At 27.3% G+C, this 21,567-nt stretch overlaps 1 protein-coding gene across 2 annotated transcripts in view; it reads left to right on the forward strand.

Annotated features, from left to right (window-relative positions):
- The window catches only part of LOC107441952 (uncharacterized), a 333,761-nt gene extending 315,444 nt beyond the window's left edge, over positions 1 to 18,317 (forward strand). For both annotated transcript variants that reach the window (XM_043044432.2, XM_043044433.2), the window contains 2 exons: positions 3,343 to 3,402; positions 15,139 to 18,317. In XM_043044432.2, coding sequence (XP_042900366.1) covers positions 3,343 to 3,402; positions 15,139 to 15,165 — 87 coding nt within the window. In that variant the 3' untranslated portion in view covers positions 15,166 to 18,317. The remainder of the gene's footprint in view (positions 1 to 3,342; positions 3,403 to 15,138) is intronic.
- The last annotated feature ends 3,250 nt before the right edge of the window (positions 18,318 to 21,567 follow it).

Consider the following 21,567-nt stretch of genomic DNA (forward strand, 5'->3'; position numbering starts at 1 on the left):
AAACATTTTCAAAAAATTTAGATTCAAAATAAATGTAAAGAAAACCGTAATTCTTTTTAAAATTGTAAACAACTCCGTGTGATTTTATTTTTTTTAAATGTTTGGAATTTAATTCATTTAAGCAGCTAAACGATAAAAAAATTTTTTTTTTGTAAAACATTACTCTATTTTTATTTCCTGTTTAGAATGTGATAAATTAAGGCGTTTTCAGTTGAAAAATCAGTGTTTTCTTTTCCTCGTACAAATCTTAATAAATTTTTGTAATTGGCATTGCTAATTTTTTTTTTTCAATACAACGATCTAATTTTAACCCTTTATTGTTCAATAAATAGCTTTTTATAAACACTCTGATGTATATTTTTCACTAATTTTATTTTTCTACTCTTTTGAATGATTCTGCAGGCATCTGTAAAATATTTAGTAATGCAGTTGGTGTAAATATTTTCTTTTGAAAAACTTAGCCAGTTTTTTTTTTTTTNTTTTTTTTTTTTTTTTTTTTTAACTTAAAGCGGTTATTGAAGAATTCAACATTTTGAAAATTTATAACATTTCAATTTAAAATTAATCATATGTTTTTTAGATGGATTAAAAGCGCATAGTTGTGTAAATGAAATTAAAATAAAACAAATGTTATTAAAAAAAAACTAGCTTTCAACTAAATAATTTGTCCATTGATTTGGCCGATGTTCCATACATTCTATTTCTCAAATAAAATATTTTTCATGCCCGAATTTACTTTGTGTGTCTTAATGAATGTCATTTAAGCATATTTCAATGAAAATAATACCACATTTTACAAAATTTCTATACTTCATGTAAAATGGATTAAAAAACAAACAGTGAGTAATATTGAAAAAAATGCCCCATTTTAGTCTAGTAAAAGCAATATATTAATTGTGTACTTATACAGTAATATTAAATTCGATTGAATAAATGATTTCCATTTTAACCTAACAAAGTCTACCTTAACCTTATAAAGATATAATAAAAAAATACTAAAGAAACATAGGTAATATATTTGACCGCGAGCTCGCAAAAAAGTACTTTAGACTATGTCGATCTTAATAATTTGTATCCTTTTCTCTAGAAAAAGAAAAGAAATATGGGCAACTATTTCCATATCGCCATTTTCTCAGTTTTGAAGAGGAAGTCGAAACAGTTCAATGCGATTTCTGTTATGAGCAATTTTATAAAGAAAAAAAAAATGTTTTTACGATGACCAGTTCTTATTATTTTTCACATGCCCCAGCTACCTTGGTGGTCCCGGGTCACTACCTTCTCTAAAGAATTAACTTTTTCTATGACGTTCCACTGCTTTTTCAAAACCTTTAAGGTCTTAACATTTCATAAATTAGTCTTTTTGTGGAAAAAAAGGCTCCATGACCTTTCTTTTATGCACAGTGAAATGCTTTGTTCGTATCATTAAAGACTTTTCGTGAAATCTCTTTAAAAATATGCATCTAATTTTGCGTCTTTGTTTATATATATATACGTACACAGATCAAGATGATTGNGCGGGAAAATTTATCGAATTTCGTTCCGGTTTTTTGGTTTTCCGGTTTTCTGATTTCCGGATAACGGGTTCTGTACTGTATATATATATATATCGTATAAGATTAATATTTGTTCGAGTTTTCCAAATACCTTATTCAAAAGGGTTTTTGTCCTTTCAGTTTAGTTTATTGTTAAAGGTTAATTTTAATAGTTACTTGTGAGAGATTATTTTGAATTATAAAAGATTTAAAGTTGTCTTAAATTCTATAACATGCATCTTCTGTTTTAAATCTCTAAAAATGCTTTTGAAGTACTTGTAAAATAGTCTTATTATTTATAGTTGAATTGGGCAAAAGTAATATGTTTTTAAATCGTTCACGATTCTCTTGTTTTAAATTGTATTTGCAACTAAAATTTTAAAACAAAATTTTGAAATTATTTTTTTTTAAAAAGGTAGAGTATGATGTATTAAACTATACGCATTTTAATGCTCGTTAGAAATAATTTCTCAAAAATTTTCTTTTTTAGTAAACTTGGTTTGTGTGATATTTTTTATATGTATTGCTAACATAACAAAAATTAAGTTTTTAATTCAAAAATGAAAAAATATTGTTAATGTTTAAGGCTTGCTGCTTATTACCATAAGTTGTAGCCATTCAATAAATATTTTAGATTACTTCTGTGGAAATTAAATTTTTTCAATTATTTTGTACAAAAACTTCAATTTGTGTGATAATTGACCCTATTGCTTAGTGTTAATTCCGGTTAAAAAAAATCTTAACTCTCACAAACTTTGTCAAGATTTTAATTTCTTTTGCCGGCATTAAAGTTCATATTTTATATGTCTTTTTTGAATTAAATATTCTTTAAATATAGGGCGGGAAGGTTTGCTACCGGCCAGAAGCAAGTTCCAGAATTCTCTACATTGCCTACTTTTTAAAACATGCGATCTTTTGTTTCAAAACTGCAATATTTTAGTCTATTAAAAAACTGTTGATATTAATAATGTTATTTATTTTAAAGCATTTCTCATAATATGGTGCACATTAAATTATTCATTTTTAAAATGAAGAAGAATTCTACGAAATAAACGGGAGACAAAGTAATCTTCAGAAAGTTATAAAACATCCATATTAATAAATAATTAATAAATAATAATAATAGAGTGCATAAAGGGTGCATTTTTGACGAAAAAAAAGACGATCGAGTACGAATGGCAAAAATGTTTTTACCGCCATTTGTTTTATTTAATCACTTTGTGACGGATGATGACCGTTAATTTTGCCCTATATCGTTAAAGGTTTTAAGTTAAGGCGTGGTGGCTCAGGGGATTGAGTATTCGCATTCCAATGAGGTGATCCGGGTTTGAATCCCAGAAATGGCTGATAGAAACGAATTCGACAACCGGCTCTCACTGACCACAGTGGGTGGTCGTAAAATATCCTCAGTGGACACGGGATAGAGTCCCTTGCTGTCGGGCTTATCGTGGGAGATTTTTGTGGTTTTCCGCTACATGTAGCGCAAATGCGGGTTAGTTCCATAAAAAAGTCCTCCACGAAGGCAAATTTCTCCAAATACTTGATCCAGGAATTCCCTTGTCTTCTGGATTGGATTCAAAACTACAAGGCCACTGAATTAAACATTGGTAGTCGTAAACCCAAAATTGGGTAACCCATTCAATGACGGTTGTAAAATAAAAAAATTTTTAAGGTAAAAATTTCAGGTAAAAAGATTACTTAAAAATTGACCAGAGTATTTCGGTACTGTATTAATGAAAGAGTTTGTTTTATAAGGTCTTCATAATACTTTGTACGGAGTATGTCTTATTTTTTCCTTCTTTTCTTACAGATACAGCCTAAGGAAATAGAAAAGCAATTTAAAGATATTAGTATTCATGAAAAAATTGAAGTAAGTTCCTTTGAAATATTTTATGAAAATATATATTCTACAATTATTAGGAATGGTTAAAATGTGACTTTGAATTAATGACGCTTTCAAATTTTTTTAAAAAGTGCCTCTATTTTGAATTAAAATTTATTTAAATCTGATGTTCTTCACAATATTTAGTAAAAACCAAAGCTGAACGGCCAGAATAGATTCATAACCTATTCCGAAAATAATTGCTTTGTATTAAACAAAAATTAACATTTTTGAAATGAGCGGAACAAGTGGATAAACGAATGGATTAGAAGGATGATTATCTTTAGAATAAATAAAACCACGCAAATAATAATTGGAGAAATCTGTAATAAAAAAAAATTGAAGAACCTAATAATTTTAGGAACAGTCTATAATTATTACAATTATGAACTGATTAATGATAGAAGCAATCTGTAATAATTGAATTAATAAACTTAATAGGAAGAATCTTTTATAATTGGATTAATAAGCTAAATAATAATGTGAGAAATCTATAATAATTTTATTAATAAACTAAACAATAATGAACGATATTTATAACAATTCGATTAATGAGCTAAATAATATGAGGAATTTATAATAATTGTTTTAAGTAGCTAAATAATATTTTCAGCAATCTATAATAATTTGATTAATAAACTAAACAATAATTAAAAATATCTGTAACTATTGGATTAATAAACTAAATAATAATATCAAGAATCTGTAATAATTGGATTAACGAGCTAAATAATGTTTTGAGCTATCTATAATAATTGGTTTAATGAACTAAATAACCATAAGCGATGTCTTTTAAAATTGGATAAACAAACTGAATAAAAATAAGGTTGATAAACTAAATCTACAGTTTCATGCTATATTACGCGTTTCACGCTAAAAAAAAGTTCACGGTTTACCAAATAAAGAATAAAATATTTCATTTTTATTTTCAGAGAAGCTTTTGCAACCCTTCTCATACCATAGTTAGAAAAACCTTCACCTATTGTGGTTCTTTCACAATTAAATAGACTCGAATATCTTTCGGAATAATTATTTTTCCAGAATATTATACCACCTTATTTTTAGGGAGAAATGTTTTTCATTTTTAAATGTATTTTTATGTATGCACTGAGTGATCACGTCATTATGACCACTCCCACAATTTAGTAATATCACGTGGTTTCTCCCATGCTTACGATCGTATTCTGCGCAGCGCTTATAAAACACAGTCTTGGGTTTTCTACAGAGCGTGCACAGAACGTATACAAACATAAACGTGCGGAATGCTAACTTTTTAATGTGGATTTGATGTTTCTTAACCCGTATTCTACGAAATGTTGATAAGTCATTTTAAAACTGACCATGCTTGATGATTAATAGTGTGAAACTAAATGGTTGTTTAGGATAGAGATACCATAAGACAACTTTATCTCGCAAATGCTCATTTCGGAGCTTTTCTTTCTCCGCATTAAGAAAACATTTAACAAACAATAAGTAGCACCAGTGGTCTACATTAAAGACTATAAAAATCCTACATGTACGTTAAACTGCTAGAAAGTTGAAATAAGAAGAAATGTGCGTGTTAAAATAAAAATAATTGATTTCTAATGTGAAATTAATAAACAACATAAAAGCAGTTCCACCTCAAAAAACTTAAATTTAGCAATAAAAAAAGAAAGCTAAACTGCATTACTTGTTTATTTCAAAACTTATTAATAGAAAAATGAATCAGTCATTGTGGCAATAAACTCTTTTTTTTTTTTATATCTCATTTTCCGAAAGAATGGATGATTAAACTACTTAATGAAGGGATTCTTAGAAGGAACACTCGATTATGAGAATAAGATGATTTTTAGGAATAAAGATGGATATAGTTTGTATCTCGGCAATCGCTTCATAATATAGAGCTGCATTTTTCATTCATTAAATAGTCTTATTTGGAAATTTTACATTCAAATATTTTTATCGAACTAAAACTCAATTAAATTTTTGTTTCCTTTAGATCAGTTGTGATCAATTGTCATTCAATAAATTTCAACTGATAATAATTCTTGATAGTTTTAATGAAAAATGAGTTTTTTGTTATGTTTTTGACTATGCGTAATTTCTATGCCATCTGTACTAAACAAAACCACTTCCAGTAAATGTTTCAGTCATAGTTACGAATTTTGGCCCATAATATCGTTCAAATGCGTTGCATTTTTAATAGAGTGCTAAATTGAACCTTAATAAAGAGAAATTTAATAGTTTTAAAATTAATAATGGTTTTTATTTTTAATGGTACTACGATTCAACTTGGACAAAAATAAAGGTTTAATTCTTTTTTGAGTTGTCTCAGTATTATAACTCAAAGTAGACTCCAGGTCAAATTAATTTTTCAATATATACAAAATATTAGTTAATAGCACTAGGGAATGTATTTTTTGTTTGTTTGTTTTCTGTAACATGAGATTTCTTGACGAGTCTTGTATATTTTAAGGCTACTGACTTTAAATATGCTATCTGTTTCTTTCATCCAGCTAGTTTTTTTTTTAAAATTAAATTTTTCGTGTTTTTTTTTATTTTTGCAACAAAAAGTACAAGTTTTAAAACGTTATCTATAGCAGGGATCGGTTCACATCATTAGGATTGAAATTGTATAGGAATCCATCGTCGTTATAAGCCGCTAGGGGTGCTTTTCCTATTAGGAACTGTTTTTTCCTGTGCTTCTGAACAAGTCGTAATGGGAAAGCACGTCAAGTCGCTTCCACCTACATTATAGATGAAATGTCGGCGAACGCGACTTTGATTCCTATGCAATTTTAATGATGTGCCCTAACTCCCCTAGAAGTGTGCCGCATCATTTATGGACCCTCTGTTGTATATAACGTTTCTAAGCTTGTACATTTCGACAAAAATAGACCAAAAGTGTCATTTTAAAAAAATCTAGAGCTGTGAGAGCGAAACTAATTTCAGATTTGAAATCCTCACAACCGCATTAGGCCGGTCCAAAAATTTGTATAAATGCAAAAAATAAATAAATAAATTGCTCCTAAATGTAATCGTTTGATTTTAAAATTAATATTTATTTTAATAATTTTTCTTTTGAGTTAAAACTTTTATCAACACAAAAACACACATAATTGTTTCAAATTTTAGTTGCATTTTCTGGTGAAAACAGTAAAAAATTGTCATAAATTAAAACTTTTTAAGAAGCGTAAGTTTTTATTTTATCTCTAAAAAATATTATTGACAGCCGTTTGCTAAACCAGAAGCAAGTTTTTACAAGTTTTTGAATATAAAGGAATTATATTTCCATAGTTTCGTTGTACTAATGTTTTTTTTTAATTAATTAAACGATGTACTCGAACTTCTATTGTTTAATAGAAGGATAAAATTTATACGTGCTACCTTGAAAAACGTACCTGCTGTTAAAATTTTCAGCAAAATGGTTGAAAAATTTTATCAATTGAATTTGAGTTATCAAAAAATGCTTCTGTGATAAATAATAATTCCCGATTTGATAAAAAGTTTAACAGCATGTAATTTACTACTGTAGTCTCGTTCAACTGAAACTTTTTTTTTGTTTTTATAGTTGTGATTAATTAGATAACAAACTCGGACTCGTAAGTATATGTTTAAAACAAATTCTACTAGTTACATTAAAAACTTTTAAGCAAAATTATTAAAAATTGAATGAGGTTATCAATTAAATCTGAATTGAAAAAAAATCCATCGAAGGTTCATAAAAGCTTATTTCACCTATACCGTACTGCATCTTTTCAATTTTATTTGATATAAAACTCAAACTTTCAAGCATTTTTATGTGCACAACCTGCAAGAAAACACAAAGGTGTTATCCTCTAAAAAAGATACAGAAAATACAAACTTTAATCAAACATTCTAAAAAGCAAGTACGAAGTTAAAATTTTCAAACAAAGTAGTCCCAAAAACCATACGATTGTTCTAAATTATTAGACATGCATGCTAATTGTGTTAGATTTGTTTAATACCGTTGTGACGACACTATAAATCCGAACTTTCAGTTTCAATCGTATATTGCTATTAATAACTCATTAAATACCTCTTAATGAGCTACAATGTTATCTAATCGTAATGAGTGTCAATTTGCTCTACCATCCGAGTGTATTTAAATGAGGGAACTCATTAGCTGATCTAAATTAATCGCTAAAGATACTTTTCTTTCGTTCGAAATGGCTTCTCTAATGAAACGGTTTAAGGAACAATGGGGCTCTGTATTGTTCTTTGCACTCAGTTAACAAACAGGAACTCTGTGTTCCGATTTTATAGTCCAATGGTAATCCCTCTAGCTCTTCCTTTTAGTAGTGTTAATAACTGATGGCTGTTAGAAATCGAGTTTTATTAATAATATTTAAGAATATTATATTGCATATTTTGAAACTCTCTCCGTAACATATATTTTTTCTTAAATTTTTAACCTGTAATGAAAAAAAAAGTGTGCTTGTAAATTTAAATTGTATTTAAAACGGGCATGACAGTAACAGTAATTATGAGAGTAACAGTGATTGTAACAGACTAAGATTCTATTCATAATTGACCTTAGAAAAAAAATATATAAGTATCCATAATTAATGAAAAAAATTTAAATTATTAAGATTAAAAATATATTGTAACAGACAAAAATAAAATACCTTGTATTTTTTTAAAAAATATCTAAATATTTATGCGCATAGCTTATAAAATACTGCATATTTTATTGCAAAAAATGATGTACTTTATTTAATGGGAATTACATATATAAAATTTCATTAGTGTTATAATTTAAATAAAAGGAAAAAAAATTCTTACGCTATAGAAAATAATCTATCACAGACCAACATTTAGTAAAATAAATAATTTTTCGCCACATTGTTTACTTAAATGTTTCTATTGACATCGTGCTACGTATTAGATGGGTTACTTGTAAAATTAAACTTGTAATTCGAGATAAATTGTTATGTGAAAATCTGACGACCTCTCAACAATCACCAGATATTTTTGTAAACATTTAAATATCAAAATTTCCAAATGTTTAGTTTGGCATTTAATGCAGCGGGTACAAAAAAAACAAACAGTAGATATCATGGGATGAATCGTTTTGTTGGAACTAAATTTCAATCATTTTCTTGAATCGGTTCCGCCTCGATTACTTCATCGAATGCCGGATATCCGGAAAGGGAAGAAAAAAGTCTCGGAAATACGTAGCATCACTTCACTTTTCACTTAAGTTGTATTTTTTGATCTCAGAATCGCCTTTTTCAGAGAAATTCCGAAGTTTAGTTCTCGAAACTTTTTCTTAAAAGTTCTTTACATTACGTATTTGTAAAGGAGAGAGTTGCACCTTGTGATTCCTTTCACGTCGTAATTTTTAAGTTTCAAAAAATATTATTAGATCTACAATCTGAAGAAAAACTTTAAGAAATGTTTTTGTAATTTTTTTCTACACAGATTTAAATTTAAAATTTGTCATCCACTTAAAAAATACATTTCAAACTGTTGACTCGTGTTTCGCCTTATTCAGTTCAGGAAAAAAAAATACATGGAAAATAACACCTCATTTGCTTATATAAAAATGCGTACGTAGAACCAAGTACCAAATTTTACTAAATTATACATAAAGTCTTTAACTTCTAAACCAGTAGTTTTAAAAAAGTGTTCCACAGGATAGTCCGGAAGGATTACAGAGTCCCCAAGAAATATAATTTTGTTCCTAACCAGTCATTATTATATTTATATCAGAGTCGTGGTGGTTCAGGGGATAGAGCGTTCGCCTTTCAATGAGGTGAACTGGGTTCGAATCCCAGCGATGGCGGATCGATACGAATTCCGCACCCGGCTCGCACCACCCAGTGCTGGTAGATGGATCATGGGTTAAAGTCCCCTTGCCGTCGGGTGAACCGTGGGAGGTTTTCATGGTTTTCCTCTCCATGTAACGTAAATGCGAGTTAGTTCCATCAAAAAGTCCTCCATGAAGGTAGATTCTCCCAATACTTGATCCAGGAGTCCCCTTGTCTTTTAGATTGGGCTCAAAATAACAAGGCTACGGTGTTGAACATTAGTCGAACATAATTGAACATAGAACATTAGTAGTCGTTGACTCAAAAATCGGGTCAGCTGTTCAATGACTGTTATGAAATATTAAATATATTTATATCCCACCCACTATCCATAATTGATGTAATATTTCGGTTGTGTGATAAAATTTTTTTAATGCAAAATGCCAATGAAAAAAAAAAAACAGCAAGATTTTGAAAAGATTTTTTTTTCAATAACAATATCTCGAATAAATTATTAAAAGAATATGCATTTATCAAAGAGTTATTTAAGTATTTTTATCGTGCTTTTCAATTCAAAATAAAATAGCAGATTTCAAAAATAAAGAATTACGTTTCTCTGATGACTGCTCTTAACGTTTTTAACTGGTTTAAAGTAATTTTAAGAAACGTATACACCAAGGACAAAATTCACTCATTCATAATATTAAATATTTCATTCTTCATATAAAATATTTTCTAAATAATTAGTAAAAGTTTTTGTATGTATATTCACTCCAGCTAATGAACTTTTTTTTATACATAAAGTGCCGAAGTTGTGCTAAAAGAAGCTACATCATTTAGGGTTCCGAAGCAAAGGGAAAAAAATATAATGGGAACCGCTGGCTCTAAACTGTTAGTTCGATGATTTCTTTCTCCATTTACCCATCGCAAAAACCCCAATACTCAAATTCGTACTTTTTTCTTCTTTTTTTTTTTACGGCTGACTATGAGGAGGGTACTTAACTGATTATCTAGACGTAATTTAAGTAAGTTGTTTTTCTTCGTGTTTAAAATTTTAATAATAACCTTGAATTCGGATTTAGTGACATTTTACTGTTTTCCGAGCTACTGGTCCTACTCGGAATCAAAACAGAGATAACTAGCACTCATAAAAAGCGACATCCAACACAGATAAATAACACTTATAATAGAGGTAAATAACACTGAATAGAAATAGTCTCGAACTGAAGTAAACAGAAAAGGGCGAAAAGAAGTTGGAACGAATTTCGCTAAAGATATAAAGATTTTTTCTCTCAAGAACTTTAAAACAAGCACCCAATAAACATATTCATTCTTTTGAATGACAAAAATCTTAAACAGAAATTGAAATATTTTTTCCAAATTCTATTTATAATTTCTAGAGCAGTCAATAAAAGTGGAATGTTTGGTGAAAACTCTGAATGCAGGACAAACATTGCGATATTTTTCTTTCTCCAATTTATGTTTAAATTTTCTGTTATAACTTTAATGTTATAACTTTTAAATTTTATTCTGTTATAACTGTTTGTTCTTTTTATTCTGTTTGTTCTTTTCTGTTATAACTTTTAAATTTTATGTTATAACTGAGCATTTTAGGGCACTAAATAAAATTGAAACTGAAGATATTAATTGAAAAAAATGGAATGGTTTCCATTTTGTGATTAAGATTTTTGTGACACCCAATAAAGGTATGACTGAAGATATTAAATGACTGAAATCTTAAATAGAAACTGCAATATTTATTCCTTGTAACATAATATGTTCAATTGAATTTAAGGAATAAACTAAACAACTAAAGCTTTTTCCTTCGGAAAGTGATTTTGATATATAAAATTAGAATTATATTACGGGCATTTCCTTTTTAATCAGTTTGTGGCGTTGCTTGTCCTTTTTCGAATGATGGACTACCCCTTCTCTATACTTTTGGAACCTCCTATTCTTTTGCTATCTCTTTATCTACTATCCTTTTAGAAATTAGAGTGTTTAATTCAACTCTATTAAAATTTAACTTTGATCTATTTAAATCCTGCTTTCCAATTATTTTAAGCAATTAGGCATTGGGAAATGTATTCTGGAAAGTTTTTTATGAATAACTAAAACGTTGAAGCAGAGAATGTAATAATTATCAGATAATTCAATTTAAAATGTTTGATTAATAATCATCAGATTTACCATTATAAGTTTTAATAAAATAAATGATTTCAAAAAAGAATGAAGTGAATAAAATATTTATGATAGTTAATAGGACAACAATGTGATGAGATTTGAACAAAAAAAATTTATTTTCCTAAACCAAATCTCTTAATTGTAGTTAGACTATCACATTTCAGATTACTATAATCCACTTTGAAAAAATAAAATCGCATTGGTTTTATTATAATACTAATCATTTGTATGGTTGGTTAATACCATAATACCAGAGTGATTTTATTGTTACAAAGATACAATAAAATAACTTAAAATAATAATTTGATAAATTAAAATAATAATTTGCAATGCGATTGTAATGTGACATTTAATACAATCGAAAGTTTTTTTTCTCACTTTTCGAAACCAAACCTTTGATTGTAGTTTTACTTATGCATTTCAAATTAGTTTAATTATTTTATTCAATTTTTAACTTAAATAAAGTAAAACCACACTGGTGCTAATTAATTATACTAGCGCAGTACTAATTAATTGTATAATTATTAGCAAAAAGTAGTGTTACAATCTTTTTGAAATTGCTGGAAAAATAAATAATTTTTGAAATTTTGTAGATTTTTTGTGTTGAATTTGTTTTGGAAATAAAATATATTGATATAAATAAACTAAAATGGATATTTACATAAATATCTACTAGATGTTCTAAAAATGTTTTTTTTGCTTAATTTTAATGTAAGGAAAATTTATTTAAAAAAAAAGCATCCCTTGATAACATATTTTTGCAGTCTCTTGGTTGGATTCACAAACAAAAAAATTAATGAACTGAAAACTGAATATTTGTATTTTTATTGTTGATATTCTAAAATGACTTTTTTTTTATATATTTATACTATTTTTTTAATGCTTTATTTTTGTAAAGAGGACCAAAATGTATGTGCTCATCTGATTTTACGTTAATTTTGTTCTAAAAGGAAAAAAAATATATAAATAAAATATAAACTCTAAGTAAATTAAATAATCTAGTTTTTTTATTCAAATTTAAAGTAAGCAATTAAAACTGACCTATAAGGTTCTAAAAGAAAATACGATATCAAAACTTGGCGAAATTTTATCGAGGCTTATCTCAGTATAAGTGGAATAAAAACACGCGATAATACTTTTTTTTTTTACTATAGGGTTATTTCTAGCACTTTTCTGGACTGTTATATTTTCCTTCTATCCTCAAATATTATTTTCAACATGCGGCAAATAAAATTATGCTAGTCTAAAATAACTTGCCAAATATAGCCTGTTTGATTCCTTTAACTGTAAGAACTTATTATCTAATAAAAGATGAAACCGTTTTGATGTTATTTTTTCATTTTTCAATCTAAATTCTTTTTCCTTTCAAAGAGTTTATAGCTTATCTTTAGAGAGATAAGGCAAGTACTTTGTAGGAGAAAGGCTTAAGAGACTTTTAAATCGTTTTCTTGTTGTTCCCGTTAAACGCTCTTTCTTTTTCTTTTTTACTTAGGTAAGTATTCTGATCGACTTTTAAAGCATGGTTTTAAAAGTTTCTTTTTTTGCACTTGAAAGGTGAAATTGTATCACGTTTTTATGACCTTCTTTCTCGCTTAGTGAAATGGAATTGTATTTTAGAGCCGCAATCATCGAAAAGCACAAAACCCAGCATCGAATACCTCGGTTCATAATTTAGAACCGTAAACACTAAAAGAGCTTTCGAAATTTTAAACTCGAAAAACTGTACTTTTTCTCAATAAAAAATTTAGTCATTTTCATTGTGGTGTTGTTTGCTCGAAAGTGTATTTCGAAAATTTATGAAATGAGAATATGATTAGTTATAAATTTGATTATGCCTTAAAAATAATATTTTATCCTTAAATAGACACCTGACTTTTATTTTAACATTTACATATAAATACAAGAATTTTGTTTTTGTCGTATGAAAGCATTTCCGCTACAACACGTTGAGAGTAGAGGGAGTCTTGGAGGTTGTGGCGGTAAGATTTCGTGACCAATAGCATGATGGTCAGCATCGATCACATCTACTTCCTAAGCGAAATAGTGGATATCAATCTAAAACTGTGTGGCTGCAACGGAGAACCAGGTCTTTTACAATAACATTTTAATACCTCTGTGTGGGTCATCTATTTATATACATCTATTTATATATTATGAAACTACACAGTTTAGCGCAATTGAATGACCCGATTTTAAATATTTTTTTTTATTTGAAACTAATACACATATTATTGTACAACAATTTAAAAAAAATATATATAGTAATTTTTTGTTTATAAGTATCCGATTTTATCCAATCAGCAATTAATTTCGTTCCACACACCTTGTATTTTTCTTTCGTAGCACATGTCGGTAAGTCATATTTTATATCTGTAATCACATGGACTGAAAACTCTATAAACACTATTTATTTTTCACTGCACATGGTAAGAACCAGTGCTCACACATCTCAGTTACGTTCAACACAGCAATTCACCGCTCAGGTTCATTAGAAGCACAACAATGTACTAAATTGTTCTTTTGCCACATTCTAGTTATACATACACACACTAGATGGCGATTGCAGTTGCTTAGAAGACAATTAGTTTTTATATGTTAAGGGTTGCTGATACTTCACAAATCCCTTAAAGTTCTTGCGGTGTTTTCGGCATTCGTAGTTCAGGATCGCTGGCGTTCGTGTAATGAGTGGTTTAACCCTAATCCCTTGGCCACCAAGATAGCCGGATCTTGTATCATGTGATTTATATTTTGAATTTACATCACATATTGTTCAGGAACTACTGATAATGAAAACACTGAAAGAACTTTAATCAAATATATTTGTAATCATTCACTACGATTTTTAATAGGACATTATACTAAATCATTCCGTCTATTAATTACTTTGATTTTAAAATCACTGCCCTTTTTAATATTAAAAGAGATATTAAAAATATTAAGACATTTTATGGTATGATCAAACGGAAATAAGTTTTTTATTATTTATTAAAATTAATAACAAAAATGCACCTTTATAAGAATGTGTACTGTTTTTTTTTTCTTTCAAAATTATATTTATCTTTTGTTCATCAAAATATTGAAATACAAATGTTTAAATAAATTATATTTTTAATATTAAAAATAAGAATTATACTTTTACATTTATTGGTTTATTTAGTTGCAGTAAGTGAATTAAAATTTGAAGGGCTGTGTTTGTTATTTTCTTTCAAAATTGTGTTTTATCCGTTAAAAGAAAAATAAGTATAATTCTAAAAAATCTTATATTCTACATATGGAATATTGAAAATTCTCTATTTACTTTCAGAGAAAAAGGAATTATTTCCTAGCTTTTATATAAATTAATATATATTCATCAACAAATAATATGTATTAACAAAGTTCTATTTGTAATCTTATCTAAATAAATTATTTTCCATTGATCAGTGCATTGACAAATGCAATTTCATCATAAATTTGTGAGACATATTGATTATTTCCAGTCTATTTAGAAAGATATTTATCAGTTTTCGTAGAACAGTTTTAACAAAGGCATTTTAGAACATATTTTTCTTTGTGAATGAGTGACGTAATAGTAGAGTTTATTTTCTTTATTTATTTTGGTAAAAAATCATTTGTGTGCATTTGTTTGAATTTAATTATGCAACACTTCTATGTTTGTTTTGCACAAAAAAAACATATCTTATTCTACTGAATGCAATTTATTATTATTTTACACATGGTTTTCTTTTGTTAAGCCTAAAAAAAAGTTTCTTACGTTCTTTTGTTTTGTTCTCTTTTTTGTTAGGACTGTTCTAATCGACTGGAACCTTGAGAAAAGGGGAATTACAGCTATCTGGAACATTTGGAGAAAAAAATATTTCCCACCGGTCATGGGCCAGTGCATCTGTCTAGGAAATCCCATTTGTAAAAACTAAAAGTGAAAAATACTGTCCCTTTGGAACACTTGCAACGTCACTTCTGGGTTCTTGAAAATGAAAGATACTTGTCGATTTACTTTTTGTTTAAGGTATTCATCATCTTGAAGCTTAAAATTTAACCCTCATTTTTTAATTTTAATTTATAAATAGTGTATCAACTATTTATTAAAAAACACAACCTGTTTAAAAAAAAAATCCATTAGCATCAATGAAAGGAACAAAATAAATTAATAAAATTAGTGAAACAAAAGATTCAACCGTGATGCAATTTAATATTTTTTTTATTTAAAAGAAAATCTATAAGAAGCATGTTAAAAATATCCAAATCGTTGGAAAAACCATAAGAATATTATAGAACATTATTAAAATAGCTTTAAGAAAAACTTTTAACGTAATTTAAACTAATAAAATTAATTTACAAACGCTCGCTCGTAAAATTCTGATAACTATTAACGAAAGCCTGATGTAGCAAAAAACTATATTTCTGTACAATCAAATAATTAAAAATAAAAGAAGAGAGATCACAATGATTATTGAAAATCGAATGAAACGTATATGGTAGAAAGTAAAATATTCTAAAGGTTGTAACTAGTTTTTTTCAATAATAATAATAATGTATAAAATGCGTAATAAGCTATTTTTGTATTTTTTCAATCAGCTAACTTTTATTTTTATTGAAGGGATCTCATATAATGCTTGCAGTATTCTACAAGTTGATCCTTTGAATTTAAATAAAAGAAACTTGATTGCTTTTTAGTTTAGTGTTTAAGAAAGCCAAAAAAAAAATTTTTTTTAAGTAAGACAAAGATTAGCATCATTTCTGATATGCCTTTAATATAAATTTGCCTAACTTCTGATAAGCAATCCAAAAAAATTTGATTGAAAAATTACACCAAAGTTAAGAGTTGCATCTTCAAAGGTATATTCTTAACGTTTTACAAATAAATAAAAGGTGATAAAATAGTATTCGGAGTAAATAATAATAATGAAATTTTACTTCCATTCAATATTTAATAATCAATTAAAGCTAACTATTTTGCGTTGTAAATTTGCTTGGACACTAAACATAAATATTATCATTTTAACATTAATTTATTAAGTTTTTTTTTTCCAGAAATGGGTAAACCAGAAGAAATTGATTCTGAGTGAACTAATATTTTTTTTTTACTTTAGCATTTGCTAGGATAAAATAAAATCTTGTTACCATTTTCAATTGTAAAATGAAATCATATAAAGCTTGAAAAATCGTTTTTCCTCATCCCCCCCTAAAATTAAGCGTTATTCAACAATGAACAATATTATAGTCGCCATAATAAAAATTATATTTTAAAATTACAATTTTTCTTAACCAAAATTTACATTTTTAAAATAATTCATACAAGCCCTTATAACTTACATGATATTCATTGAAATAAAAGTATTCATATTCACCTCGATCTACTTGTTCATTCGAAAATCACTTTAATACATATTTGATTTAATTGTTTAAAAATATTTAATAATTTTCAAGTGTTTTAAAAGGAACATTTATAAGCGTTATATTCTTAATTGAAAAAATATCATGATTTAAAAAAGTAATTAAAAATGCTTTTCTTTGATTTGTAACAATTTAACCTAATTTTCACAAAAGTAAGCATTATTTTAACACTGTTTTAAGCTTAAAAGATGATGACCACTTTCAACAAAGATTTTAAAATGAAATTGCATTTGTGTGCAATTATGTGATATTTGATAACGGCTTCGCTTATCTTGCTTTTTAGTTTATTTTGAATTTCCATTTCAGTCAAATACAAGCGTTTGAATTGTATTTCTATAGAATTTTTTTTCCCTTTCATTCGATCAAATTTTTAAATCTGAAATGAGATAAATGCAATTGCGAGGAATTATGCAAAAACAATCAACGGGTCAAATTCAACTTTCATATCACAATTATTTTATCATTGTTTTCTCTTTAAATTTGTTGTCATTGTAGGACTGAAATAAATTTTTTTACACTAAAAAAATGTGCCTACCTGTTTTAGAATTTGTTTCGTAAAAATACATTATTATTTTCTCTGTGACGTCTATGTAGGAAACAATTTTAAGAAACTTAAAACAGCTTTAGATATTTTAACTTAGTTCTTCTAAGTTATTTTTCGAACTTTCTTTAATACGAAATTATTTTAAAATATTATTGTAGTAATCGAAATTTAATACTTTTAAAAATACTCTAAAATGGTCAGAAATCTTTGTACCTCAAATAATTTTTTAAATAATTATTAAAATGGTATCGCTTAAATACTTTTTTTAATATTTTTCTAAATTTTAATCGTGGAAACTTTTTTATTCTGTACATAGTGTATATTTTTTTATAAATCTGGCAGCATTCCAAGTTACCATTTATAAAATATTTTGCTGCAAATGTTTTTGACTTGCAATTCTCTCAAAAAATTTTTTAGAATTTTGACACCCATTAAATTAGTACTTTAAAATATATTTATTTTGTTACTTTTAATGGATAAATAAGTTAATATTATGAGTTAGTTAAAAACATTATAAGTTATCGTAAATAAACTGCAAACGATTTTTAAATACTTTTATTTATTTCTTGGAAACGATTTTTTTTAGAATTCCGAAACCATTTAGAATAATATTTTTTTAAATATATCTATGCCTACTTTCAATTTCTTCAAAAATCACTTCAACCGCTTTTATTTGACAAAGTGACATCACTGCCACCCGGTACTAATTTTGACGACTTTCTTTCTTTTGTGAGAAGGATAAAAGAAAGAGAAACCTTTGTGATGTTTTTAGAGAGCTTTATATCCGTATATATGTGTTTGCAATCAGTGTCAGTGAGAAGGACATCCGAATATCTGACATTTCTCTTTTGTAAAACTTTTTATAAAACTATATTTCTCCAAAATCAAAACCTTCAGCACGCAATCATGCTGACGGATAATGTGAACGTGTAACATGCAATAAATTGTTATGAAAATGTTTCGCCAAGTGCAGGCTTTGTCGCTTGGACTTTTCTAGTTAATAAAGTTTTATTATATGATTATAACTTCTTTATTTGTGTTGTACTTTTATTTTACATTTATAAAAATATATCTCATAAGACAAATTTACTTTTTTTACCTTTGTGTGAAAAATTTTGTTTGCCTATTGAATTTCATAAAAAAAATGAAGTGTAATATCATGAAATACCATTGACATTTGGTAAACAAATTCTGACTAAAAATTAAATTTTTATGCTTATTTTTATTGAAATCGACGATTTTCGAAAAGTACGCTTGGTCCTTAATTTTTAAATTCAAAATATGCAATTCCAACTTGATTTTGTAGTGTAAAAATGGCAACAAAATTGAAAAAAAAACACAAAAAAAAAAAAAACAAAAAAACATTGTAGTTTAATTACACGAGTTATTAATACTCTTCAAAATTGCTTCTAAGGTAAAAAATTTTATCTCTAGAGTACAAATAAAAATAAGATAATATTAATGTGTCTATTGTTTGCAAAATTTCTTCAAATTCTTACAAAATTCTTTCAAAATCCAACAATATTTTCTGTACGCTCATTCTTTATTTAATAAAATTGAATTAGCTTAGCTAGTAGCAGTTTCTTTCCATTACAGATATGGAACACTACTCCATATTCTTCTATTCAACATTCGTTTGAAAAGAATGTAGACAGCATCTAGAGAAAATCATAACTTGAAAATACACGAGTGAAATTTTTTCTAAATATGCATTCGATGATATCAGGTTCGACTCTCAATTCAATCCTTGAGTGTAGGGGTCATCTTCAAAATCTTAAAAAGGAACCTCCTTTTTCTTAATTACAGATTTGGATTCTCCAGAAGAAGAAAAATTTTGATTCGTATTTTTGTTCGCAGCTGTCACTTTATTAGCCTATTTTCATATATATATAATACATCATATATAATGTATTTCATAAATACATCATAACTTACCTTATTTCATATATATAATATGAAAATAGGTTGCAAATTGTTTAAAATGGAGATAGCGCATGAAATTTAGATGTCTGAATAAAAAAGTAAAAATAAACGTTTTTGATATTTTGACCAAACTAGAGTCACCATTAATAAATGAAGTAACCGTGCAATCAATGAAGTTTTTAGAAGGATTTTCTTTTGCACGAATTTCTTTTGCATTGTTGTTCAAATTTACTGTAAGTTAACTACAACTCTTAAAAGCTTTCGAAAATTTCCAACTGTAAAATAGAGCAATATAAATAATTGAAAACAAGAACATGAATCATTTATTCATGAAAATTATAATTACTTATCACTATAGAAATTAATTTTTTTAGCTCTTTGACGAAAGAAAAATATAAAGTAGAAAAAACAGTACGATTTGTTGTAATTTTATGAGTGCATTGTTACTAAAGTAAAGTATTTGACAAATGATGCCGACAATGAGACATTTTACTCGCATGGTAATAATTTCCAGGAAAAGAAAATCTGCATAATGAGTAGATTATTTTAATTACCTTTTCCTGTAGTTTAATATATCCTGTAATCTAGTTTACTAAAAAATCTATTTCACTGTTTCTCTTTCGTTAACTCAAGATAAAATAAAGTATTGAAAAAAAGATAAAGTTAACAAAGGAAGCCTTTCTTTTTCTAACAAACACGCTATTTTTACCATAAAGTAGATAACTGTATTATTCAAACGTTTAACAATGTTAGGTCAATTAAAAGAGGCCGCTTTTCTCAAAAGGAAGCTACAGCCCTTGGCAGTGAAAATACAAAATGTTCGATTAAATCCTTTCGCTAACCAGCTAATGAATTCGTTAGCCACTAACGTGTGTTTCTCCGATATTAGCTATTCTGTTCACGTTGAATGTTGTTGGAAAGCATTATTGAAAAAGAAAGTCCTTCTTTTCACTTTATTAATTCCCCCCATCTGTCTTTATTTTCAATACAAACCAGGTCTGACTACTGATTAAGTTGACTTCTTTTTCTATTTTATTGCGTTCACGCTTCGGTTGCCATAGCAGGTGTTTCAACTCTCAGTGAACAACAAGATTCATTGACTTACTCTGGGTTTAATAGTTTACTCAGTTTTGGATTAGCTATGATTTGTTTCCGTATTTGTTAAAATGTTTCTGGAATTTATAGCACGTGTTTTTGAAAAACTGTTATTGCACGTTTAATTGCAATTGCGAAGAAAACCAAAATAAATCCAACTGATTTAAATGTTAAAATAACTATAATAATAATTTAAAAAAAATTATAAGATTAAAATAAAAATATTAATTATATATATATATATAACCCGGACATTTGAATTTTTTCCACGAAGCTAACCAACCTAAAAATCTGCCATTACTTGCGAGTGTGTATATTTTGAAAAATAATAAGGAGACAACTTTTTAATTAATATTCAATGTAGTTCGTCCATATTAAAGAATCTTCTCTATTTTCTTAGAATATGTTATTTTTCCCTATAATTATCCAATNACGTTAAATCTGTCGAGTCTCAAAGTCCTCCATGTTCCCACAACAAATCAATACCTCTGGGGGTACCGATCCAGGAGTTTCCTTGTCTTCTGGATTGGTTCAAAATTACAAGGCTACGGCATTGAACATTTGTAGTCGTAAACCCAAAAATTGGGTCGACTGTTCAACGGCGGTAAATTTTTTAAATTATTTAGCCTTACAGTAAAACGTTTTAAAAGCATAACTATAAACAAAATAAATAGATAACCTTAGAAATACTAATCTGATGGCCACTTTTTCTTTAAACCTACTGAGTCGGTAACCAATATTGATAGGTAATCTTATTTAATAGCCCCTATTTTGCAAACCCTATTTTCTGGCTTGGATTAAATCATAATTTTAAAAAAAATCATATCAGAATTAAATTTACGGCTATAAAACCTTAATTAATATATTCTGTCATTAAAGAACTTTATTTATTATTATTTGGGGTGGCAAAATATATTTAATGTATACATTGCAACTTTGAAATATGTGAATTGTTAAAGAACTCTCTCCATATAATCTTTGCATCAAGTATAGAAGAAAAAAAATATGGGAAAAAGTGATCGGTTGCTTATATAATTTGCATTGTCATTTTAATTATTTAATTTAAATGAAAAAACTAAATGTAGTTAACTACATTTGTAACAAAGTAGTTGTAGTAAGCTACAAAAATAATATTGTTTTTCCGACCACTGATCTCACCTTCATCCCACTACCCGATCTTACCCTTCTCTCCTCTACATCCATATTGTTCTGGTTTTGCAATTAAACTTATAAAAAATTAAAACTAAAAAGTATCAG

Source organism: Parasteatoda tepidariorum, chromosome 2, assembly GCF_043381705.1.
Source record: "Parasteatoda tepidariorum isolate YZ-2023 chromosome 2, CAS_Ptep_4.0, whole genome shotgun sequence".
NCBI lineage: Eukaryota > Metazoa > Arthropoda > Arachnida > Araneae > Theridiidae > Parasteatoda > Parasteatoda tepidariorum.